Source organism: Callorhinus ursinus, unplaced genomic scaffold (genome assembly GCF_003265705.2).
Source record: "Callorhinus ursinus isolate GAN/ISIS: 27379988/994484 unplaced genomic scaffold, GSC_fseal_2.0 scaffold18, whole genome shotgun sequence".
NCBI lineage: Eukaryota > Metazoa > Chordata > Mammalia > Carnivora > Otariidae > Callorhinus > Callorhinus ursinus.
The window spans coordinates 30,965,078-30,992,286 of NW_027397080.1; the positions used below are offsets into that span (position 1 = coordinate 30,965,078).

Below are 27,209 nucleotides of genomic sequence, written 5' to 3' on the forward strand. Positions count from 1 at the left end.
TTCCATCTGGCTTATTTTACTTAACATAAAACCGTCAGGGTGCAGCCATGTTGTATCACATACCAGAATTTAATTTCTTTTTAAGGCTACCACATTTCGTTTACACATTCATTCATTTATGGACATTTGGTCACTACATACTTGAATTGTAAGTTTTAAAAAACCCCTGCCCTTCAGAAGAGGCGGGATGGTTAGGCTCTTTGTCGGTCAGCAGCTTGTTGTGTTGTGACCTGTGTCCTCTCACGTTTTATTCAGTTTACTAAGACTCTTAGTGCCCTCTTTGCCCCCACCCCACCCCCGTATCTCTGTATCAGGGTGCTTTGACAGGCAGAACCAGAAAACTCTGGCTGCCTGTGGCTGTTTACAATCTCATATATCATCACATCCTGGTCAGACAGGACCAGGGCTCTGCTCAGCTTCTATACAGTTCTCTTGGTGCCCAGCTGTCCTCCGATGGCTGCCTTCTCTCTTAGGTGGTAGCTGAATTTTACTGATTCTAAGATGTGCTTCTTTCCTTCACATTTTATTATCTCTGACATCAGACTTCGTTGTACATTCTGTAGTGTGATTATAATTTAATTGGCAGCATTTCCCCTTTCTAAATGCACTAAAATATTAGTGGATCTTACCGTGAATGAAATATAGCAGATGTTGAGAGGAGGAAAAGGGATCACCCTTCGTTTCCCTTTAAGAGCAAGGAACACTCTTCCAGAAGGTCTCTAGTAGTCTCTATATGTCATTGCCATGGATCTAATCACTGTCCATTTTTAAACTGTGAGGAAAGTGGGTTTAGCGTGATTGGCATGGGCTGTCATTTCAGTTGGAATGGGGGTTGAGAGTGAGCCATATGGCCATCACATAGTACAGATGTGAAACACAGGCAACTCTTTGTAAGGATATTGAGGTTTTAGTAGTCTGTTTAGTTGTTCATTTTTCTGTCTGGATTTTGAGCATTCCTTGTATGCCATTCATATTTTTAAGAACCTATTTTAACTGTAATAAGAAAGAAATTAAGACGTGAAGGAATATTAAAACCAAAACATAGAAACCATCAGAGGCATCTAACTTCTAGAAGGTACGTCTCATCTCAGGACTGGGATTATAACTGAGACAGACAAAAAGAAGCTGCAAGAAGACATTCTCCTTAATGCCTGCCTTGTTCAAGTATAGCCTTGCCTTGGTGTGGCCTAGTAGGTGGGTCTGACTACCACCAACTATATATTCTGTGTCTTCAGGCCTAGGAGTTATAGTTTAATCAGGGAATCCAGTACTAACCTGGTACCACTGGACTACCTGTCCCTCTCTCTGCTCTCTTGCCACTGTATTTTCCCACCCATTTTTTTCTTCCTCTTTGTGTTTCTTGTGTCTTGAGATCTTTGTACTAAGATTTATTTTACTGATTTTTTTTCCTTGCCATAATAGAAAAAGTGGTGGGTGTTTTTTGTTTTGTTTTTTTAGAATTCTCACTTCCCTCTAATCACTGAATTTCAGTTTTTACGAATAATCTTAGGACAATTCAGGTAACTAAGGTTTGGGGAGGGAAAACAGTTCTCGTACATGAAGAACTAGACATGCTCAATTGTTCTGTAAATAACTATTGGCTTCGATTTAACAAACATTTTCACAGAAGCAAATTTTTTAAAGCCAAAGATCACTGCATTTATATTTACAAAAAAGCCATAAACAAACATTCACTTCCCCTTTACTGGGAGAACTTAAATCAGTGTTTGAACGTTAAGGCAGTGACGATTCTATTTTTTTTTTTTTTTTAAAGATTTTATTTTTATTTATTCGAGAGAGAGAGAGAGAATGAAAGATAGAGAGCACGAGAGGGAAGAGGGTCAGAGGGAGAAGCAGACACCCCGCCGAGCGGGGAGCCTGATGTGGGACTCGATCCCTGGACTCCAGGATCATGACCTGAGCCGAAGGCAGTCGCTTAACCAACTGAGCCACCCAGGCGCCCAAGGCAGTGACGATTCTAAATGAAATTCTGAGTTAAGGCTTTATGTTTGTTTTTGTTTTTTTTTAAAGGTTTTATTTATTTATTTGGCAGAGAGATACAGAGAGAGCACAAGTAGGCAGAGAGGCAGGCAGAGGGAGAGGGAGAAGCAGGCTCCCCACTGAGCAGGGAGCCCGATGCGGGGCTCGATCCCAGGACCCTGGGACCATGACCTGAGCCGAAGGCAGTCGCTTAACTGACTGAGCCACCCAGGCGCCCCTATGTTTGTTTTGAAACCCATAGTCATAGGCCACTGTGACCAAGAAAAAGTGGTTCTTAAGTAAAAGATGCTTAAATTCTTGGAAAGGAACAGATTTAGTATGCTTACATTCTTCTATACTTACATTTATTTTATATCAGATTTTAAATATATTCATTAGGCTTTATTTTAAAAAAAATGTTTTGGAGCACCAAATGTAACAGGACTTTTCTATGGATTGGCAATATTTTCCTTATTAAAATTTCAATTTTTTTATTTGGTGCAATATTAACATTTGTAAAAATCAAGAAAGAATAGTAAAATAAAAATAAATCCCCTTATCCTTATTAGTCAGCTTTCACACATACCAAGTTATGGTCAGACTTGTTTCATTTATTCTCCTTCACACCTCTCCAACCATTATTTTGAAATAAATCACAAGTCTATCATTTTATTTGTAAATATCCCAAAGATAAGAGCTCTTTCAGAAAACAAAGTCACAATATGTAACACCTAATAAAAATTAGCAATTTCTTAAGTGCCCCTTGGTCCAGATTTCCCTAAATCTCTCTCTTTTTTTTTAATAATTCAGATTGGAATCTAAATAAGAGCCATGCATTGCAATTGGTTAATAGGTTTCTCAAATCTCTTTTAATTCATATATTGTTCTCATTTTTTCCCCTTCTCTCAATATATGTATTGAAGAAGGTAAGTGTTTTGTCCAGTAGGGTGTCCCATAGTCTGGATTTGGCTGATTTCATCTTTATGTGTGATTAGACTTGTTCCCTTGTCCTTGGCATATCTTGAAAATTAGTAGTTAAATCTAGAAGTTTAATATCATCCTAGTTCAGTATCATCCTCGTTCAGTCCTCTGCCCCTGGCATGGGTGGTGCTGTGTAGTCACCAGGAGGAAGTATGTGTGTCCTTGTAATGCTGATTTGCAGCCATGGCTTATTACTTAGAACCACCCTTTAAAATGGTGAAACTCTATCATTCCTTCATTTATTAGGTGAATAAAGGAAGCTTTCCCTTTACCACCAACTATTTGATTATCAGAAGCACAGAGGAAAGGCAAGATAAACGCTCAATTCCTTCCTTCTGTTCACCAGTTTGCAAAAATATTAGGTTGGTTTCCCAACATGTTCCCGCAGTCACCAGTGGATTTTAAATTATTTGTTACCTGCTAGCCAGTTGTCCTTACTCTCACTGATGGTGAGGTTACCCATTTGGGGCTGGTGGGGTGCCTCTTCCTGCCGTCTTCTGTGTCCTTTGACTGGACGGACCCCAGGGATTCTTGGTAGGGTTCTTTTAACTGCTGTAACATGATTTTAATGTCTCATCTTATATATTCCCTGCCCTTGATCTAGAACTAAACTTATCTCATAGGAGCCCTTATTGTTTTATTGGGAAGTGACATTTTTTGACTGGGTTCTGGGTGTTCATTGTTACTCGGTTGGTTACTATTCCTAGGCCTTTTCAGGGAACAGGTTAGGAAATATGGCCCCCCCTTTTATTGAAGATAAAATATATTGCAGATTCTTTCTAATTCCAATTCAAATTTTTATCTGGGTTTTATATTTAATCCTATCTTTCTTTCCTTTTATATCTGTATCTTTTCCCCATGTCTTAAATCCCATTTTCAAATGACTCCAATATAATTATTCATTTGCTTTAATCCCATAATACATATATAATAGTGCAGAATAATAGTACTTAACACTGCTACAAATACCATGGTTATTGAAAACGGCTTACTATTAAAATTTTTGTTGTTGTTGTTCTTAGAATATATCCCACTAGGGCCTTATAGGCAAATTAATATGTGTTTTAAAGTTAGTTGAAATAATTCCTAGAGAGGAACCAACTCAATATATAGTTAGTACATTTATTTCCCTTTGCTTTAGGGTTTTTAAGAGATTGTTGTTCTTTAAATTTCATTTTGTTTTTATAGTTACATAAAGTTATTCACATAACTCCAAACATACAAAGGAAGAAGTGTGCTCAAAAAAATCTGCTATCTCTGTCCCTTCCACATTTTCCTTCTCTCCCTGATGGATAATTGTTGTTTTGATTTATCCTTATTTTTATTCCCCAACCCTCTGTTCTTAGATTAGTGGTAGCATGATATACACATTTTACCAACTTCCTTTTATCTTTTAACAATGTATCCTGCTGTTCCCTCCATAGTAGTGTGTAAAGTGCCTCCTCATTTCCTTCTCCCACTTCCTGAACTCCATTGCGGGGATGGAATAGTTTATTCTTACAGTTCCTATTGTTGGGCATTTAAGTTGCTTCCAGTCATGTGCTATTACAAGTAATGCTGTAGTGAATGGCCTGAGCATACAGATTTTTATATTTTTGCCAATGTATCTTTGAAATATATTCCCAGAAGGGGGATGGCTGGCTTAAAGGGCAGGTGCACGTGGAAATGTGAGGACATTACAAAATGCCCCTCTGTTAGACATTGTACCATTTTTGCATTTGTGCTAGGAGCTCACGCAAGTACTAATCCAAGAGCCTTGTATATTGTCACACTTTGGGATTTATGTCATTCTGACAGATGAGAAATGGTATTTCAGTGTCATTGATTTGCCTTTTTCTTATCAGCAAGGTTGACCATGTTTTCTTATCATTAAGAGTCATTTGCATTTCTTTTTCTATGAACTGTCTAAATATTTCCAGCTTATTTTTCTCTTGACCGGGGAGGATTTGTCCTCTCCCACAGTAATAGTACTTTTTAACTAATTTAACAAACAGCCATTGGAGAGCTACTACACCAGGTACTGTACTTGGTGCTGGGGAAGCAGAACTCTGTACAAAGGTCAGAAAAAGCCTTTTGATGCAAATATCTCTTGTGTTTTAAATTTTATTCCAATATGGTTACTATGTCTTAAGCAGAACTCATTGAGGCCCCCAATTAAATGTTATAAAAGTCAATACTAAATTAAAGAAGAGCATCCTTGTTTGGAGAAAGTCAGTGCTTGGTACACACTTAGAGGTATCAGAGATCTCCGGTGAGGCCGACTAGTAGCCCTAAGACCACATGGTCTGCTAATGTTATGTTTTGCCACAAGATTATTTTAAAAAGTCAAAATTTCTGGACTTTGGAAAAAAATCAGGGGATATACAAGTACTGGTTCTCATTCTTGCTTGGTTGCTTTTCCTGGACAGGGCAGCACTCTCTCCATTACACCCTGGTTCCCTTCACTCCTTAGCACCTGATACCTGTGTGCCCAGGACAGAAGCCACTGCCACAGGTGGCTGTGAGCACTTGAAACGTGGCTAGGTCAGACGGGGAGGTAGTGTTTTACTTCATGCAGACACTAGAATGTTTAAAATGAAACGTGTAGCTCTCATTTTATTTCTGTTGGACAATGCTGCCTTACCCTCTCCTTGCTTCATTTAATTTTTTTTGCCTGGTTTCTGTGGGCGCTGGAGCTTTTTAACTGTAGCTGTTTAAAACATTTGACAGATGTGTCCGTGTTCATCCTCTGAGACAATAGGAACATGTGTGTTTTGCAGATGCTTGGCTTTATAGGCCTCTGATGGTTGTGGTAGTCGTAGTACATGCTTGACTCTTGCTCGGCCCCCGCAGAGTGAGGATGAGAACATGCTAGGGGTATTTGGATCTCTAACCCAGAGGTGACTTAGAATCTTGGTTGTTGAGCACTGTCGTTCAAATATTTTTAAAAAAATTTATTGAGGTGTACTTGATATACAGTGAACTTGTTCATATCTTAATGTAGACTGTTGAGTCTGCTGTAACAGTTCATATCAAGGTGCAGCATTTCTCTTGTCTCTGAAAGCTCCTTCCTGGCCCTTCACAAGCAGTCTACTCCTCCTGAAGCTACTGCTGGTCTGATTTCTGACACTATCATTTAGTTCAGCTGTGTTTTTAATGTTAACTCCCATTCTGTGTCTTTTTTTAATGTTTACCTTGATAATACTATAGTTATTGACTCTCTTGAGAGTAGCTTAACTTAATAGGATAGCTTGTGTTAGGTATTTTAGCAGATATCCTTAGGTGAGGTTTCATTATTTATATCTGTCTCTTTGTAAACTTGTAATATTGGAAATGTGTGTGTTTTTCCCTTCTTTATCAAGGAACTATTCTGTCCTGAGGGGTTTTTTTTCCCCCCTAATTTCTTTTATTCACATGCATCCATTTTTGTTTTACTCTTTGGATCATGCTGGCACTGGTTTATTTTGACACTGTTCGCTGCTCCTTACGTAGAGATTAAGCAGTCCATTGTGAAATCTTCTGTGGTGAAATGATCCTGAAACGTGCTACAGGCTGGTTTCAGTGACTCACAGTTGTTTCTGTTATTTCAGTCCTGCCTGAAGAAAGAGGTTCAGTAACTAGTGCGTCTGTTCCCAGGGCCTGCCTGTTGAGGCAGCTCTTTAAATGCTCCTTGATTGTGACTTTTTCATCCCTGTCTTACAGGCCAAACTTCCTGAATTGCAACCGTTCCCTTCTCCAGATGGTGACACTGTGACCCAACATGAGGAACTGGTCTGGATGCCTGGAGTTAATGACTGTGACCTCCTTATGTACTTGAGGGCAGCAAGGTAATAGGAATTCTCCCCATTCTGCCCTCTGATTTAGGCCATCTGAATTGATTAGGAGGCAATAAACTTTCTCCTTTCGCCTGAAATTTTATTTATACATTGAACATTCTCTCACTTTATGTTTTCTTATACCCTCTGTAATCAGAGCTCTGAGTTTTCATGTCAGAGAAAAAGTTTACCATGGTAAAGTCACTTTTTTTTTTTCCTCAATCTTTGCCCCACAGCAGATTTTAGAACTCTTCAGAAGGGAAATATCTTAAGCCATACATGCAATTATCAACACTTCTAAATACAAGTTGAGTGATTGGGTCATTTAACCCGTTTTAAAATCCCATTACAGATTTCTCTACTTTAGGCTGTTCATTGATGCCTGACCCAAGCTTGGTGTTTTTGTGGCTTACCTACATGAGAACTTGTTAACCTACAAATGCCTAAAATATAAAAGATAAGTTTAAATCTTTCCCTGCTCGTCACAGTGCAGGCAAAGAGCCTTCCTGCGTCTGCAGTGGTCTCTGGGACTCACCGCAATGTCAGCAGCGTGCACCACGGCAGGCCCTGGTAACTGAGCTTTAATCCTGTGGTCAGCTGTGCTGTGCGTAGAGGTACACAGCAGAGACAGGGCTGCCTCAGTGTAGTTCATGAGCGGCCACTAAGAATTCTTTTCATCCCCTTTTCCGCTTTTAACTCACTTAAGGTTAGTTGATGTATAGCATGAAAGGAATTAAGCAAGGTTTCAGAGGATTTAATTTTTTCAAAAGATCTTTCTTTCAAAAAGATTATAATCTTTCTTTCAAAAGATTGTATTCTAGCCAACTGTCGTGGCACATTGTTTTAGCTTATTCATGCCTTCAAAACTAAAATCTGAGTACTGGTAAAGCTTGGGAAGAAATAACACAACTGGACTGGAGTAAGTGAAACATTTTCCTTTGTGACTGAGTGAAGGGTGAACTGTAGAGGATCTTAAATTTTTTTTGAGAAAGAGAATCTTAAGCAGGCTCCACACCCAGCTCTCAAGACCCTGAGATCATGACCTGAACCAAAATCAAGAGTCAGATCCTTAGGGTTGGCTCAGTTGGTTAAGCGTCTGCCTTCGGCTCAGGTCATGATCCCAGGGCCCTGGGATCGAGTTCTGCATCAGGCTCCTTGGTCGGGGAGGGGAGCCTGCTTCTCCCTCTGCCTGCCACTCCCCCTGCTTGTTCTCTCTGACAAATAAATAAGTAAAATCTAAAAAAAAAAAAAAAAAAAAGTCAGATGCTTAACTAATTGAGCCATGCAGGTGCTCCTAAAAAATTTTTTTTAAGATTTTATTTATTTATTTGAGAGAGTGTGTGCATGAGCATGCAAGTGAGGGGAGGGGCAGAGGGGGAGAGAGAGAATCTCAAGCAGACACTGTGCTCGGTGTGGAGCCTGTGCTCAATCTCAAGACCCTGAGATCATGACCTGAGCTAAAATCAAGAGTTGGCTGCTTAACTAACTGGCCACCCAGGTTCCCCTAAAAACAGTTTTTTATTTTATTTTATTTTATTTTATTTTTTTAAGAAAAGCAGAAACAGAACTGAGAACTCTGGCTTATCATGCATGTAGTAATGGAATTTGGTTTGGGCTGAAAATATACTCTGAAAACCGAGGGTTAAAATTTCTTTGCTGATGTTTTTCCTTTTTGTCCTCCAAGGAGCATGGCAGCATTCGCAGGGATGTGTGATGGAGGTTCCACAGAAGATGGCTGTGTTGCAGCATCTCGGGATGACACTACCCTCAATGCACTGAATACAGTGAGTCTTTTGAAGTTGTCCTGGGTGGGAACAAAGTTCTTTATCCCTTGTGCTAGCTGTAGGGAGTATGCGATGAGTATGGAACATGAAGGAGCCTGGAATCTTAGGAGTGAGTACTGTGGTATAGTGCTGGGATTGAAAGATGGGCTGTGGTCTTGGCTTTGGGCCCCACAACCTTGATCCAGTGATGTGGCACCTCTAGGTTCATTTCCTCATCTGTGTCTGTACCTCAGGATTGTGTTGAGCCTCAAATGAGAGCCTGATGGTAGTGGTTGATTTTCACCAAGATCCCACAAAGCCAACCACTGTTAACAGATGATCTTACTTAATTCTCACAATGTCCCTCTGAAGTAAGTTTTATTATTATCACCATTGTAGATGTGAGGAAATAAGTTTGGAGCGATTAAATCACAAGCCAAGGTCATACACTCAAGGTGTGAATCTAGCGTCCATACCTTTTGCCTTCTTCTCTGTCTCTGAGACTGTGAATTTGAAAGTGTGTGGAGGAATAGAGAAGCCAGACTTCCTGGAACAAATTAGTTTTTTTATAGATGTGGCTTTGGAGCCATGTAAATATTTCACATGATTATACAACAAAATTGAGTTTTAAAAATAATAATCCTTAAAAAAACATAAAGTAAAATGTACCAAGTGAGCCTAACAGCACTGAGTTGGTTGTATGGCATCCTTCAGGATTACTCATCTGCTCTAATCCTGTAACACACACAGCAGCTCAGAAGAACAAAACTCAAATTGCTATAAATAGAATGATCGCTGAAACCCGTTTACTTTTTTTGGACATTCCTTTTTGACATTAAAATACATCCTATAGGTCTGTGTAGGAAAATTAATGTATTCTAAAGTTTCTTGAAATAATTCTTCTCTGTGTGGTTACTAATGTGAAACCATCAAATCTGATGAAGTAATAATGGGTTTCTATGCATTACTGATGTACTAATAAAGTTATATATATCTACATAGGATACTGAGCACAAGGCTCAGCAACTCCTAATGACTAACTAAATGTAATTTAAGCCCTCTTTTTGTTTTTCATTTTTCTTGAGAGGTCACTGTAGTTGGAAGGGACTTTTGAGATCATCTGTTCAGTCTCTAAATAGATAATAATCTAAGGCTCAGAAAGGCCAGATGATTGTTGAATGCCAACAATCCAAAAAGTTCATGATGGAGGATAGAAAATAACCCAGATTCCCAATTTAGGGACTTTTCTACTCCAGCTTGCTTTCAGGGAGGCATGTGGATATGGCTGATTTGCATTCCTGGTCTAGTTGTGTTTCCTGAGTATTACATGACATGATAATAGTCTCTTATGTGTTAGAGACTGAGTGATCTTGCTGAGCTTGGGCCGTGTGCTAAATAACTGGATGATTTTTTACATTCCCATACACTTATTTCTTTTACTTTCTCGCCTCTTCCATACTTAGAGTTTTTGTTTTTATAAAGGGTCTTTATTCTGAGTATACATTATTGAGCCAGAAGGGGCCTGTGAGAGTATTTTATTGATGAGGAATCAGAGACTCAGATCGGTGAATCTGTAGACAGTGGGAATGGTATGAGTGGTGTGAATGTCTGTGAATTCAAAATACCCTAAAAAGTGTGTGTTTTTTCAGAGTAACTCTTTGATACGGGCTTGTCTTCTGTGGAGTTTTTTGCATAAAAGCTTTATGAAAAAATTTCCCCTTCATGACCATGCTGATCAGTTGAATTTTTAAATAATAAAGATGTTGCCGTATTTAATTAAATATCTATTTTTGGCACTTTACTGAATTGATCTGATTTGTTCTCTTTATTTCAACCCCTCTAAGGATTCTGTAGAACATACTTCTATACAGAAATAATTTGGGCTATTTTTGCCCATGGTCCTTTGTAGCAAGTTCCTTCTGAAGTTTTCTTAAGCATTGCCAGAGGGCTTTTGGTTTTATGAGTTTTTATTTCTGTGAAGCTGCCTTCCCATCATTTGAAATTTTCCTGTCTAGGCGTGTCCAAGATGGCTCAAGTGTCTTGCTTGGGTTATGCAATCCAAGTGCGTTTAGCCACCAAAGGACTGAGTTGTGTGTACATTTTGTGACGAATGGAAAAGTTTAGTGGCTGTTTTAATTTTTCTACTTCATTGTTTTACTGGCTTACAGAGTTTGAGTTGTAGGTACTTTCTTTAATGAAAAGGGAAGTGAATTGAAAAATCTTTTAAGAAGTTAATGTTTATTTCAACTTCCTTGGAGTAATGATGGTTTCGAGCTGTGTTAAGTAATAAATTTAAAAGATAAATACATTGTCATGTGAGAACTATTTATTTTTTTTCTTAGAGTCAAAACAAGGTTTTAGGCATTTCTCAGTTTATAATAAACCTGTGTCTATTTCCTGTTTCTCACGACAGTACAGAAATTTAAAGTGTATGAAATTCTACAGTACAGCCACATTATAGTGTTTAACAATCTGAGTAGGACTGTTTAAATTTAAATGCATTTAAATAAATAGTTTGATCTTTAAAACTGCCATCTCGAATAGAAATTTTTGAGCTGTTAATTCTTAATACCAGTTTTTAAATAGAAGCTCTTCTACATTGCTCGTTTTGACTCAATTTCTTTTTCATTATTCACAAATGAGATTTTTAGTGTGTAAGTTTTAAAACAACATATGGGGTATACTTTATGTATAATAAGCTGCTCTGATTTAAAGTATATACAGTTTGATGGTTTTTTTCAGATATATATACCAATGAAACTACTACAATGATCAAAATACAAAATATTTCCAAATTCCCCACAGTTTCCTCATGAACTTTTATAATCCCTTGCTGCTTCTAGCCTCAGACAACCATTGATATGTTTTCTCACATCATGGATTGGTTTGCATTTTCTAGAATGTTGTATGAATGGAATATCTTACGTAATCTTTTGGGTCTGGCTTTTTTCAGTGTAATAATTTTGAGATAGATTTCTGCTGTTGCATTATCAATAGTCCTTTTTTAATGCTGAGTAATATTCTCATGTATGGATATTCACAGTATTTTATGCATTCACCTGGTGATGGACACTTGTGTTGTTTCCAGGCTTTTGGCAATTATAGTAAAGGTGTTATGAACATTGTTACTCAGTCTTTGTGTTGATGTGTATTATCATTGCTCTTGGGTAAATACACCTAAGGAGTGAAATGGCAGGATTGTATGTATGCAGGTAGCTTTTTAAGAAACTGTCAAACATGTTTCCAAGTGGCCATACCATTTTACATTCCCATCAGTAGTATGTTAGAATTTCAGTGCTTCAGCATCCTCAACAAGACTTCATGTTGTCAGTCTTTTTCATTTTAGTGATTTTAATGGGTGTGTAGTGATATCCCTTTGAGATTTGTTTGTTGGTAAAGATTCCTCAGCATTTGACATTACTAATGATGTCTGTCTGTATCTCATTCAGTGAGGTTTTAATTTGAAATCCCTGTCATATTGAGCATCTTTTCATGTCTTATTGCTCATTTGTATGTCTTCTTTTGTAAAGTATCTTTTGCCCAATTTTAAAAATTGAATTGTTTTTAGTATAATTATTTAGTTGTAAGAGTTGTTTTTATATTGCAGATGCAATATCTTTGATACATGTATTTACAAATATTTCCTCTGTTTTTCTGTAATGGTGTCTTTTAGAGAGCAAAATGTTTAATTTTCCTAAAGTCCAGTGTATCATTTTCCTTTTGTGAGAGTTTCTTTGATCACCCCATGATAACATGGATCGTTTTTGTGCTTTCTTGATGTTTTAGTTCTTGCCTTCAGGTCTCTGATTCTTTTCAAATTAATTTTGTATGTGATGTGAGATATGGGTGGAAGTTCATTCTTTTCTACACAGGTGCCAGTTGTTGGAGCAACATTTGTTGAAAACAGACTTTTCTCATTTCGTTGCCTTGATGCCTTTATTGAACATCAACTGCCATATAAGCATATAGCAGTTTGAGTCTTTTTCTGGATTCTCTTCTGTTTCACTAATGTAATATCTGTCTTTTCACCAGTACCTCAGGATTTTGAGTATTGTAGCTTTGCTGTTGTTTTTGAGAGAGTGAGCAAGCACGAGAGCCTGTGCCTGAGGGCCACTGGTGGGAGGGGCTGGAGGAGGGGCCGAGGGAGAGGGAGAATGACAAGCAGGCTCCCCGCCAGGCTCCGTATCTCTCAACCCTGAGATCATGACCTGAGCCAAAATCAGGAGTCTGATGCTCAATCAGCTGAGCCACCCAGGTGCCCCTTTAATACTGTAGCTTTATTGGAACTCAGGTAGTGTAAGTCTTCCTACTTTTTACTAGTTTTTTAAGATTGTTTTGGTTATTTTAGGTCATTTGCATTTCCATATAAATTTTAGAATCAGCTTGCCATTTCTGTTTTTAAAAAGGCTTGATGGTATTTTCATTGGGATTGCATAGAGTCTGTTGATCAAGTTAGGAAGAATTGGTTGACATCTTAACAATATCGAATCCAGAACATGAAACATATCTTCATTTTTAAAAAATTTTTTATTTAAGTAATCTCAGGGCACCTGGGTGGCTTAGTCAGTTAAGTGTTTGACTCTTGATTTCCGCTCAGGTCTCAGGGTCATGAAATCGAGTCCTGCTCTTGGGCTCTGTGCTGGGTGTGGAACTTGCTTAAGATTCTCTCTCTGCCTCTTTCTCTGCACACCGTGTCCCCTCTTTCCCTTTCTTTAAAAAAAACAAAACAAAAAACTCTACATCCAGCGTGGGGCTCAAATTCACAACCCCAAGATCAAGAGTTGTACCATCCACCAGCTGAGCCCACCAGGCACCCCACATACCTTCATTTTTAAAAGAGGTCTAATTTTTTTTAAGTAAGATTTTATAGTTTTCAGTGTACAGGTCGTACACATATTTTGTTAAATTTATCCCTAAGTAATTACTGTTTGAACTGTTTGAAGTTTCAGTTGTTAATAAAATTTTTATTTTTTATTTTTTAAAAAGATTATTTGAGAGGGAGAGGGGCATGAGCAGGGATGGGGGCAGAGGGACAAGCAGATTCCCTGCTGAGTGGGGAGCCCAACACAGGGTCTGATCCCAGGACCCTGAGATCATGACCAGAGCCGAAGTAAATGAGAAAAGTTTGTTTCCAACAAATGTTGCTCATGACCTGACTGAGTCACCCTGGCACCCCTAAAATTATATTTTTAATTTCAGTTTCTAAATAATTCATTGATAGGCTAGAAATAGGAACAGTTTTAATGTGCTGACTTGTGCCTGTTCTTCCTGTTAATTTCCAGTAGCTTTCTGGTTGGTTTCTTAGGATTTGTGTGTACATAATCATATCACCTGCAAATAAAGACAGTTTTACCTCTTTCTTTCTGGTTTATGCATTTTGTGTCTTTCTCGTACTTCATTGCACTTGCTTGGACCTGTAGTACAGTGTTGAATAGAAACAATGAGAGTGGACATCTTTGTCTTATTTCTCATTTTAGGGAGAATACATTTAGCCATTCACTAATAGGTGCAGTGTAGGGTAGTTGTTGTTAATCAAGTTGAGAATGTTCTCCTTTATATCAAAGTTTGTTTTTTATCATGAATGGGCATTTAATTTTGTCAGATGCTGTTTTTTTTGTGTAACTAATGAGATGATCATATGCTTGTTATACTGTATTTTGTTAATTTGGTGAATTATGTTGATTAATTTCAAATGTTAAAACAAGTATGCATTCCTAGGATAAATTCTACTTAGTCATTATGTACTGTTGGATTCAATATGCTTATTTTTTTTTAAGAACTTTTACATTTGTATTTACAAGGGATCTTGAGCTGTAGTCTTTCTTTGTAAATAAATCGTTTTTTAAAAAAGATTTTATTTATTTGAGAGAGAGAGAGCAAGAGAGAGAGGGAGAACACAGTGGGAGGGGGCAGTGACGGAGAGGGAGAAGCAGACTTCCCGCTGAGCAGGGAGCCCAGTGCAGGGCTTGATCCCAGAACTGTGGGATCATGACCTGAGCTGAAGGCAGATGCTTAACCACCTGAGCTACTCAGGCACCCTGTAAATAAATAAATCTTAAAAAAGAGTTTGTAAAGGATTGGTGTCTGTGTGTGTGTGTGTGTGTGTGTGTGTGTGTGTGTGCGTTGTTAAATATTTGATAGATTTTACAGTGATGCCATCTGGAACTAAATATTTTTTTAACGGAAAGTTTAAAATTACAAATAGACATAGACCTATTTATATTTCTTCATGGGTCAATTTTGGTAATTTGCTGATCTGTGATTTTAAACTTTTTGTCCATTTAATCCAGGTTATCAAATTTATTGGTAAAAATGTCAAATTATCCTGTGTTACTTTTTTAACATCTATAGGATTTGTAATTTTGACCCTTCTTTTATTCCTAATATTGGTGATTTGTGTCCTCTCAATCAGTCTAAGTAGAGGTTTATAAACATTATTGATTATTTCAGATAGCTAACATTTGGTTTCATTGATTTTTTTTCTTTTTTATTATTTTTTTTTAAGAATTTGTTTGAGAGAGAGAGAACATGTATGTGTGTGCTCACACGCACAAAGGGGAGGGGCAGAGGGAGAGGGAGAGACAGTCTTAAGCAGACTCTGCGCTGAGCACAGAGCCCGACTTGGGGCTCGAAATCACAATCAGAACCCTGAGATCATGACCTGAGTGAAAACCAGGAGTCAGATGCTTAACTGACTGAGCTACCCAGGTGCCCCTGATTTTCTGTTTTCTATCTCATTGACCTCCAATCTTATTTTTATTATTTTTTTCTATTTATTTTGGGTTAATTTGATCATTTTCTTCCTACCTTCCAAAAGTAGGAGCTTAGATAATTGATTTTATCACAAATTTTGATTTGCTCTTCTTTCATTATCATTATGTTAAAAATATCAAAAAAAATTTTTGAAATTTCTTTTACCTATGTTTAGTATTAATTTGCTTAATTACCAGATAGTTGAGATCTCTCTTGTGTACACTCTCTCTCCCTCCCCCACCCTTTTGTTTTGAAATGATACTGATTTTTGATTTAGTTCTTTTGTGGTCAGAGATACCCAGTAAGATTTCAATTTTTTTAAATCTATTGAGATTTGTTTCTTGGCTCAACATGTGGTTTATCTTGCTGAATATTCCATGTGCACTTGTAATGAGTTTATATTCAGCAATTACTGAGTGCACTATTATGTAATTATTGGTTTCCTTAAAGTGGTGGTTATTATTTCTTAGATCTTCTATGTCCTACTAATTTTTTTTATCTAGTATTTTCAGTTGCTGAGAGAGTTGTATTAAAGTCTTCAACTGTGATTGTGGATTTGGGTATTTCCCCTTTTGGTTTTGTTTGCTTTTGCTTCATATATTTGGCAGTTATATCATTAGGCACATGCACATACTATTTACCTTTATCTGTATATTAGCTCTTTTACCTTTTTGGAATGACCCTCTCTTTGTCTTGAACTCTGTGTTGTTTGATATTAACATAACTACTCTAGCTTTCTTATGCTTGTTCACATGATACATCTTCTTCCAGCTTCTTTGAATCTTGCTTTTTGTTTGTATTTAAAGAACATTTCTTGTGTCCTTTAGTTCTTTAGTTGTTTCTGACTTTTTAATCTAGTGTGGCAAGCTCTGCCTTTTGTTTGGAGTCTTTTTTTTTTTTTTTTTTTTCATCTTTATGAGAGAGAGAGAGCACAAGCAGGAGGAGCTAAAGACAAAGGGAAAAGCAGGCTCCCATAGGGAGCCTGATGCGGGACTTGATCCCAGGACTTTGGAATCATGACTTGAGCCAAAGGCAGACGCCTAACCGACTGAGCCACCCAGGCATCCCTGTTTGGAGTCTTTAGTCCATTTTAATCCAATGTAGATGGTCCTCCGGTTATATAACACTTGAGCCACATGTGTACATTCTTAATAGCATAGCTGTTGTTGGAGAAATACAGTAGCAGTTGATGTATCTTATTTTCATGGCCACATGACTTACTGTGTCTGGTCCAGTGGTGAACTTGCAGAATGGGTAGGGACACAGTTGTATCATTTATGTTAAAAATGTATTTATCTTTTTACTTCATAAGTAAAAAAACCAAAAAACAAAAAACTTGTATTAATGTAGAGGAAGATGATGTGATAAACGTGTTGGCCTCTCTTGTTGGAAGAGGAGGGTGTTCTTAGTGATGGGAGTGTACTCCTTAATGTATGTTGGCAAAGATATGTTGTATTTTACTACTTTAAATTGTGAACACACCTATTAATGTAAAATTATTCTATTTGTAATTTTATGTTATAATATGACAAAGTAGTGGTGCTTCCTCTAGAAGATTTTAGAAATGTGTCTTTGTGTACTGTTCAGGTATGTGTTTCTTCATGTACAGTTTCTGTGAGGTTTGTCTGTGTACTTTTGGTTTACGTATAATTTGTAAACATAATGCTATATAACATAGAGATGGCCTGGAGCACCTGGGTGGCTTAGTCGGTTAAGCGTTTGCCTTCAGCTCGGGTAATGATCTCAGGGTCCTGGGATCGAGTCCTTCTCCCTCTGCCTGCAGTTCCTCCTGCTTGTGCTCTCTCTCTCTCTCTATCAAAGAAATAAATAAAATCTTAAAAAAAAAAAACATGGAGATGGCCTATATTCTAATGGGATTCAGCCATCTTTAGTGCTTGCAATTATTTGGCCTTTTACAAAATCCATCTTTATAGTTATGCTCAGAAACTAACAGAGTCCAGGGCGCCTGCATGGCTCAGTTGTTGGGCATCTGCCTTCGGTTCAGGTCATGATCCCAGGGTCCTGGGATCGAGCCCTGCATTGGGCTCCTTGCTTGGCAGGAGGCCTCCTTCTCCCTCTCCCACTCCCCCTGCTTGTGTTCCCTCTCTCACTGTCTCTCTCTCTCTCTGTCAAATAAATAAATAAAATCTTAAAAAAAAAAAAAAAGAAACAGAGTCCTATAGCTTGAGACTATGGTTTTTTAGAAAATATCATGCTGACTTTTTTTTTTACTAAGTTGATACTGGATTTCATTCTGTGGGCTTAGGTATCTTTCCTATTTCCTAATAAAATTCAAATTCTTTTGGCTTCTCTTTCTCAGAACTTATTTGCAGTTTTATGTTTACTTTCTCTCACTAACACTAAACATATATATGCTCACTATATATAAGTAAAATTTATAATCAGGCAGCAAAGATTTCACTTCTGTCTGGACAGTTTTATTCCTTGAAATATGGATGGCTTTTAGACATTTGGATTAAGCTTTTTACATATTCTAGAGAGTATATATTTGTTTGCTTACTTATTTATGCACACCCACATCTCCTTCAACAAAGGATGCAAGACTGCCAAAAGCTTAATAGTTTTTTTTTTATCTCTGATATATAAATATTACTATTTGGTAACCTTTGGGTATTAATTTATCTTTGTTTTCTGAGCCTCAGCCCGATGCCTAGTACCTAGTAGAGAGGCACTAAGTATTTGTTGAATGATTGAATAAATAAATCAGGTTCAAGCCCAGATCACATTCGATCACCCAGAACTTGGTATTATAAGGTATTTATTTATTAGAGAAAGAGAGAGAGGGAAAGCACACATGCACATGCACAAGTTGGGGGAAGGGGAGTAGAGGGAGAGGGAGAAGCAGGCTGTCCGGTGAGCAGGGAGCCTGATGTGGGGCTCGATCCCAGGACCCAGGACCCTGGGATCATGACCTGAGCTGAAGGCAGATGCTTAACCCGCTGAGCTACCCAGGTGCCCCCTTACTTAAATTCTTTTTACCATTCCCCATTCAGATTAGTCAGTATTAAATAGCAGGAATTGATGGGTTTTTTTTCTCTAAGATTTTGATTTGTTCTTGAAAAGAGAAATGGGAAAAGTTTATATGGCTGTGTGATTCCTTGTTATAGAAATGCAATAAATTTCAGAATAGCACCCTGTGTAAATCGGCCTTGGCAAGCACCTCTGCTAGTATTTTATTTATATTATATCAAGATATTGGAGTCTACAGCATATTACATTGTTAATTATAGCATAATTGAGGATGCAGTGGTTTTCTAGTATAACCAAGGCCTTTTCAGTGATTATCAGCATAATATATAAAGTTGAGGTTTTATTTATTGTACTTTGACCAATTAGAAACATTTTGAACTTTGGTTTTGAAAATTGTTTAAGTGTTTAGAAATTTATCATTGTGGCTCCCTTTGGGCTGAGAACTTCATAAATTCACTTTGTTCAAAAGTTTCAAGCAGGGGCACTTGGGTGGCTCAGTTGGTTGAGTGTCCAGCTCTTGGTTTTGGCTCAGATCGTGGTCTCAGGGTCCTGAGATCGAGCCCCGCTTGGGCTCCACACTCAGTGCGGAGTGTGCTTGAGATTCCACCCCTTTCCCTCCCCCTCCCTCTGCCCCCTCCCCATTCTCGAATTCTCTCTCTCTCTGTCTTTCTTTAAAAAAATAAAATAAAATCTGAAAAACCAAAACAAAAAAACCCAAAAGTTCCAGGCACAACACTTTGACAGATTACATGATTTATTCTTTTCGTCTCATTTGGATGAAGATGACTTTTTAAATTTAATGCTTTGATATTTTGTTCCTTTGTAGGTGATCTGTAACTTTAGTCAAAATTGAACATTATGGGTGCGCCTGGGTAACTCAGTCGTTAAGCGTCTGCCTTCGGCTCAGGTCATGATCTCAGGGTCCTGGGATCAAGCCCCGCGTCGGGCTCCCTGCTCAGCGGGAAGCCTGCTTCTCCCTCTCCCACTCCCCCTGCTTGTGTTCCCTCTTTCGCTGTGTCTCTCTCTGTCAAATAAATAAAATCTTAAAAAAAAAAATTTGAACATTATGCTCTGCTTCTGTTCTTTTACTAATAAATACAACAGAGAGCATTCTCTTAAGTTTCTCAGGCGTGGATGGGGAGATAAAAGGCCACTTATGTTAACCTCTGGTAATGGTACCTTTATGACTCATTGCAGCAGTGATTTTGTATTTGATAGGGTTTTTTTTTTTAAGATTTTATTTATTTCAGAGAGCACAAGTGGGGAGAGGGGGCAGAGGGAGAGGGAGAAGCAGACTCCCCACTGATCAGGGAGCCTGACTTGAGGCTTGATCCCAGGACCCCGAGATCATGACCTGAGCTGAAGGCGGATGCTTAAGGGACTGAGCCACCCAGATGCCCCTGTTTTTGATAATTTTAACAGAAAAGTATCACTCTAAGTGTTTATCATTTGTCATGCTCCTGATGCAGGTCTTCATGATTGTGGCCCTGCTTGGCTTTTCCACATGAATCACTCTCAAGTTTCTTTAGCCATTCTTTTCTTTTTTCTCTTTTCTCATTTTTCTTCTTTTTTCTAGAATAGCTTTATTGAGATATAATTCATATATTTCACCCATTTAAAGTGTCCCATTTAATGGCTTTTATTATATTGCCACATTTGTGCAGCGTCACCACAGTCAATTGTGTAATGTTTTGTTATTCCAGAAAGAACCCTGTACCCATTAGTAGTCACCCTTCCGTTTCCCCCTCCCCCATCCTTGGTAATTACTAGTCTGCCTTCCAGCTCTATGGATTTGCCTGTTCTGGACATTTCCTACACATGGGATCATATAGTATATGGCCTTTTGTGACTGGCTTCTTTACACTGAGGGTAACATTTTTGAGTTTTGTTCATGGTGTAATCCTGTTAGCCATTTTATGTATTATAACCATTTTATTTCTTCTTCTGGTCAGCTTTGTATGTTTTTAAAAATGTGGCACCTTCACTGAAGCAACATTACCCAGATCTGATCAGCATAAGGTGACAAAGAAATACCACTTTAGTTTTCCTAAAAGCTCATCTTCCTAATGCAATCTAAGCTTTTATGAGTGTGTGCTCGACACATTTTTTTTTGTCTTGTGTTTTTGTCTTGTTTCATTTTATTTCTCTCTGTATACTGGCCTTAGCTAAGCCATTTCTCTCCCACCCTCAGCATTTTGACTGAATTTTGAACCAGGCACAGGTCCTTAACGCTTATCACTGTTTTCATTCTATTGGATATCAACTATTAGTCAGCTGCCTGATGTCATTAGTAACAAAGGCAGTATTAATAACAACAAAATTAAAATGTGTTGATAGAGTACTTACATGCTACGTGAAAGTGTAAGTGCATCTTTATGAATGAATTCATTTAGTCTTCATAACAATTTTTTTTTAAAGATGTATTTATTTTAGAGAGAGTAAGAGTAAGCAGAGGGAGGGGAAGAGGGAGAGGGAGAGAGAATTTCTAGCAGACTCCCCACTGGGTGCAGGGCCCAATGCAGGGCTCGATCTCAGGACCCTGAGATCGTCACCTGGACCGAAATAAAGAGCTGGCTGTGTATCCGACTGAGCGACCCAGGCGCCCCTTAATCTTCATAACAATTCTTTAAGTATGAATATCACCTACAGATTAATAAGCACACCCTCTCATATATATTTATATACATAATAATTTAAACTTAAAGAATAGAATTGAGGCCAGTGCCTTGTAGCAGTCCTCTTGAAATATCCATGAATCTGTGGTTTTGGGGCTTTGCTCTTCAGCCCATTAGAAATCCTTCATGCTTCATGCTTGGGGTACCTGGGTGGCTCAGTCCATTGAGTGTCCAACTCTTGGTCTCAGCTCAGATCTTGATCTCAGGGTCATGAGTTTGAGCCCTGCAGTGGGGTCCAGGGTGGGCATGGAACGCACATACATACATATATACATACATACATAAATATAATAATAATAATAATAATAATAATAATAATAAAAAGAAATCCATGCTCTAGCCTCTTGGTGTATCTCCATCCTTTCTTCTAGGCACTCAGCAGAGGCTGGGGAATTGACTTGGCTTTTCCTTGTGTTTGGCAAATTTAGAAAGTTCCTTTAAAAATTTAAGAAACTTCTTTCTCAAGTGATTTCTTTCTTCCATGGTAAATGTTTTGAGAATTACATGGGGTTTTGAAAAATGTCCACTTAACATCAATCATAATTTTACCCATCTATGAACTTATATTAAGCATTAATATTAATACAGTAAGTATTTAGCAAATCAGGATAAAAGCCCTTGGCTTTTTTACATTTAAGAAGAAGCTTTAGTAAAATCATTCATTCATTTATTTATTCAGTAATAAACATTATTCAGTTCCTGTTCTTTAGGAAGCCTTTGTGGGAGGGCATTTGTTAAAAGTGTTGATAATCTAAGTAAGTATTTAATCTTAGAACAAAGTAAGCCCCTGAGTTTTAACAGGGCTCATATGTTACCATTAGTTCTAAAATATGCTACAGAATACTAAAGTTTATATTTGAGCTAGTATGTATATTTCTTATACTAGTTTTGAAATATACTTGGGGATACTGTTTTATAGCTCTCCTAGATCACTTTTTTACCCCCAAACTTTGAAAGTTGATGTATTAGTTTCCTGTGGATGATGTAACAAATCACCACAAACTTGCTGGCTTAAAACAACAGAAGTGCGTACTCTCCCAGTGCTGGAGGCGGGGAGTATGAAATCAGCATGTCCGCTGTGCCATGCTTCCTCTGGCTCCTCAGGAGAATCATTCCTCTTCCAGCTTCCCATGGCTGCTGGCATTCCTTCGTTTGTGGCTGCATCTTTTTCCGCTTGTCTTCACACTGCCTTCCCCTCTGTGGGTCTGCATCTTTTCTGTTCTTTTTCCACTGCTTCTCTTTCATAGGGATGCTTGTCCATCGGACATAGAGCCCAGTTGAATAATCTAGAATTATCTCCTCCTCTCAGAATCATTAACTTCATCCTATCTGCAAAGACCCTTTTTCCAATTAAGGTCTCGTCTGTTCCAGAGATTTGATGTGGATATCTTCTGGGGGTCATTTTGTAGCCTGCCACAGTTGTATTTTACTCTTATCATATGTCACTGAAATAAATTAGAGTACTTATGTAGAATTCTTTTGTAACAGTTTATTTTTACATCAATTCTGAGAGTATAAAAATATTTCTAGTAGGGGCTGTGATATTTCTGTACATCTGAGGATATTTGATTTACAAAATAGTACAGTATTTGTATGTATATGGTACAGTGTATCTGGCTTTCCTTTTACAAAGAACATATTCAGGTAATAGAATTGTCATGAATAACTATCAGATTAACTGATATATTCTGACCAGTGATTTGGGGGGTATTTCTTCTTCAGCTCTACATCAGGGCCACTGAGCTGGGCCCTTGTGGAGCCTTTGGGGCAAGGTCTTGTGTTGCTGACACAGGTGCCCTTGAAGCTATTGCTCCTTTAAGTTTCTGCCTTCTGTTCTGGTTTCTAGTCTAGCCCTACAGCCCTGCCCTGAGCCCAGCTCTGCCAGATTCTGACAAACTATGTTGCCCTGGCCAGCTCTCTTACCCAGGAGGCTGACACACCCCCATGGCCAATCACTTGCTGGGCTTCTAAGGTGACTGCACGGGACTGCCTGCCCTTGCCCTTCCTGCTGCCCTGCCTACTGGTTGGTCTGCCTTCTCCCCGTCCACAGTAGTTGTTGAGCTGTGTATTCCAGCTCACCCCAGGACTTTGGAGTACCAGTTATCCAAGCATTTTTAGGAACGTTACTCTTCATTTTACTCCTTTTTTCCCCCCACCCAGAAACGAGCTATATACCTTTTCATGTGTTCTTAAATCAAGTCTGCCTTTACTTGCTACTTCTGAGTCATTATGTGGCCATCACACAAAATCATGTGCAGCTGTTAGACTATGTGACTGTTGGTGTGCATAATACATTGCGGGTTTTGGGGTCTTCCATAGTCAGGCTGTCTTCTAGCACTGCTGCTTTGAAAGCATACAATCTCATCTGTTCTTTTAAGACCCTTTGTTTGACTGGAAAAAGCAGAATTTCAGAAGCTAGGCTTCTAAGGCCCAGAGTGAGGACCTTCTAGGTTCTCCAGGGCCATTGCTTGAGAGCACTACTATGACTGCCTGGAGTCTTTTTGCTTCTTTCTTAGTCACTAGCTCTGTTCTTGGCTGAGGTTTCCAGATGAAAGAGCAGTCGGTCAGAAGCGTTCCGTACTCTGGAGTCACACATGCTTCAGTGTATGCCTCTTTGATTTTCCTTACTCTGTTACGTTATCATTGTGATCAAAAAGAGTAAGTGTATTGTTTTTTACACAACCTTAAAATTACTTGTCAGAAAGCACTGAGGTGAAGGTTTCTGAGCTTCAGATTGGGGGTGGTCACTTCTGCACCTGTACTCGACGTAGTGGGACTTACAGCAGTTTCTGTAAATGGTTTTCACTTAATACCTTGCACCTGCTCTTGAGGGGCTGTTTTTGTTTTTGTTTTTTAAGTAATCTCAGTGCCCAACGTGGGGTTTGAACTCGCAGCCCTGAGATCAAGAGTCACATGGTCTTCTGACTGAGCCAGCCAGACACCCCTGGTCTTGAGGTTTTTGTTTTTATTTATTTTCTTAAATTAACTTTCTGAAGGAATCTGGATAAAATTGACTCATAGCCGGCCTTTCACATATACTTTCTAGGTCACTTTAGCTTTTATGAATGGGTTCACTAGTGCCTACATCTCCATGAGATAGATAGAATATGTTTTTTTCTGTCACCCTCTAGGTTAGAGCCTTACGTATTGTTTTTCTGTAGTCACGTCTGTGAGGATGCTCAGGAGTAAATGAAAAAGTGTTTTAATTTCCACTTGTTGCCCTGAACCATTTCCACTTGTGATCATTCACAAAAGCAGCATAAACAATCTAGATTCATGCATCTACCAGTAGTTTTTCTCTCTGTGGCCAGAGTTCTACTCATTCTGTATCTTTAAGCTGCGTCTTATCATTAGGGGATTGGTTGTGCTCAGTCCTAAGGAGTCAGTCTTCCCTCAGGAACACAGGGCTCATAGCTTCGATCCAGGACAGCCTTGCTTTCTCTATGTCCTTTGCTTGGACTCTCACACAAAAAGCAGGAGGAAAGATTTTGTTTCTAGGAAGTGAGGTTTTATATACATGTTAGCTATATAGATGATTATCTGTAATTATATTTAAAAACCTGTGGCATAGGGGTGCCTGGGTGGCTCATTCGGTTAAGTATCTGGCTCTTGATTTCAGCTCAGGTTATAGGATTGAGCCCTGGGTCAGGCTCCATGCTCTGCGAAGAGTCTGCTTGAGATTCTTTCCCTCTTCCTCTGCCCCTGCCCCCACTCACTCTTGCATGCTCTCTCGCTCTCTCTCTCTCTCTCTCTCTCTCTCTCTCAGATCAGTCAGTCTTTAAAAACCTGTGGCATAAACTATTCCAGTTTTCATAGAAACCTGAAAATTACGATGCTAATCAATGGGTGTCAGTACAGCCTCTGTAGCAGGGTTTGGCCTGGGCAGTTTGGCTATATTGTTTATTTCACTATTTTTCTAACTAAATGTATTAATATTACCATTTATTTATTAAAAAATAGTATCCTTTAGTATTTCACCGTAAAAGAAATCTCTGTAAAGAGAAGAAATGTTAAAAACTTTGAAGTTCCGAAAATGACCTACTTTAGCCCCTCTGCTGCAGGTGAGGAAGCTTAGAGGCTGCTTGCTGTGCAGAGGAGAGGCACCCCATACCTCTTGGCTCAGGCTCCTCCTCTTCCCAGTACAGTTGCTAACTCTCTCCTCAATTTCCTAGTTCCCAGACTCAGATTTTCACTCGGTTCCCAGCAGGTCACCAGGTTCTCGGTTTCCCTTCTCAGTCCCACATTTCTTCCTGTCTTGTAAGTACTGCAGGTAAACTTCATTCCTGTGGTGCTCTGAAGCTTGTTTGCTTTCCTTAGCACTAGTGCTGTTTCCCCATGAAGGTTGCTCAGTCCTGACCCTCTTTTAGTCCCCTGTCCTTGATGGAACATTTCCTATGCTCCAGGAATCCTGCTCAATGATTACCATGTATCTTTTCATCTTAAACTGTTCTCCAAAGTAGGTTCTGTATTTTCTCTTTCTGCAGCTGAGAAAACTGTGGTTTAGAGAGAGAATTTGCCTGTTATCAACACAGCTAGTGGCAGAGCTCGGAACCCTTTCCTGTTCGGGCTTCATCTCTGCAGAACTCCCACATGTTCATTGGTGGTCCCAGGACCTCTGCAGGTTCTTCTTTCCAGGTGTTTATGAAGACTGTCAGATTAGAGCCTCAAAATAGCTGGATGGTCAGAAAAGGTCAAAACATCCAGAGTTTGTTTTGTTTTGTATTTTTAAAATAGTTCACTGATCTCGTTTGATGCCAATATTTGATGCCTACTTTCTAATCAGCTTGCTGATTGAGGCTCCTGTTCTGTGGGTTTTGAATACTTTCAAAAACACCCTAGCCAGGGGATGGAGACCCACTAATTCCTAGAGACATTATTATGTGGGAAATAATTATGAGTGAGAAATATGGCAGTGTTGTATCAGCCACAGGAAATTCGGTTGTGAGATCTTACCTAGACATATTACTGCCTATTTTTACTGGCTCCTAGAACGTTTTTATTTTTATTTAAATTCAATTAGCCAACGTATAGTACATCATTAGTTTCAGATGTAGTGTTCAATAATTTATCAGGTGCGTATAACACCCAGTGCTCATCACATCATGTGCCCTCAATGCCCATCACCCAATTACCCCATCCCCCCACCCACCTCCCCTCCAGCAACCTTCAGTTTGTTTCCTGTAGTTAAGAGTCTCTCATGGTTTTTCTCCCTCTCTGATGACTTCCAATTCAGTTTTCCCTCTCTTCCCTATGATCCTCTACCCTGTTTCTTATATTCCATATATGAGTGAAACCATATGATAATTGTCTTTCTCTGATTGACTTACTTCGCTCAGCATAATACCCTCCAGTTCTGTCCACGTCGATGTAAATGGTATTCATCCTTTCTGATGGCTGAGTAATATTCCATCATATATATATAAAACTCACATCTTCTGTATCTGTTCATCTGTCGATAGACATCTCGGTTCTTTCCACAGTTTGGCTATTATGGACATTGCTGCTATGATTGTTGGGGTGCAGGTGCCCCTTCGGATCACTATGTTGGTATCTTTTGGGTAAATACCTAGTAGTGCATTTGCTGGATCATAGGGTAGCTCTATTTTTAACTTCCTGAGGAACCTCCATACTGTTTTCCAGAGTGGCTGTACCAGCTTGCATTCCCATCAACAGTGTAAGAGGGTTGGTTCCCCTTTCTCCACATCCTCACCAACATTTGTTGTTTCCTGTCTTGTTAATTTTAGCCATTCTGACTGGTGTGAGGTGGTATCTCATTGTGGTTTTGATTTGTATTTCTCTGATGCCAAGTGATGTGGAGCAGTTTTTCATGTGTCTATTGGCCATTTGTATGTCTTCTTTGGAGAAATGTCTGTTCATGTCTTCTGCCCATTTCTTGACTGGATTATTTGGTTTTGGATGTTGAGTTTGATAAGTTCTTTATAGATCTTGGATACTAGCCCTTTATCTGATATGTCATTTGCAAATATCCTAGAATGTTTTTAATTTGGTTGTTGCTCTTCATCAAGTATAGGCAAGGTTATCAATCATATTGCACTGATTACTGATTTCCAAAACCAGCTCTGTTAATTCATCTTGGTTTTTCTAGGCAGACTCAGTGTTCACTGACACTCTGTATGTTTTTATGGTAGCATTTATTTCATTATTTTCTTTATGAGTGTGTGTTTCCTCTTCTCTGAGCTGCTGGTTCCCTCCTCCTGTCTACCTATCCCACCCTCAAATGAAGAAAAGACAGTGTGCTTATTGTGTCACTG

At 38.7% G+C, this 27,209-nt stretch overlaps 1 protein-coding gene across 5 annotated transcripts in view; it reads left to right on the forward strand.

Annotated features, from left to right (window-relative positions):
* The window catches only part of RERE (arginine-glutamic acid dipeptide repeats), a 411,538-nt gene that overhangs the window by 283,892 nt on the left and 100,437 nt on the right, over window positions 1–27,209 (forward strand). For all 5 annotated transcript variants that reach the window (XM_025856826.2, XM_025856830.2, XM_025856827.2 and 2 more), the window contains 2 exons: window positions 6,643–6,767; window positions 8,440–8,539. In XM_025856826.2, coding sequence (XP_025712611.1) covers window positions 6,643–6,767; window positions 8,440–8,539 — 225 coding nt within the window. The remainder of the gene's footprint in view (window positions 1–6,642; window positions 6,768–8,439; window positions 8,540–27,209) is intronic.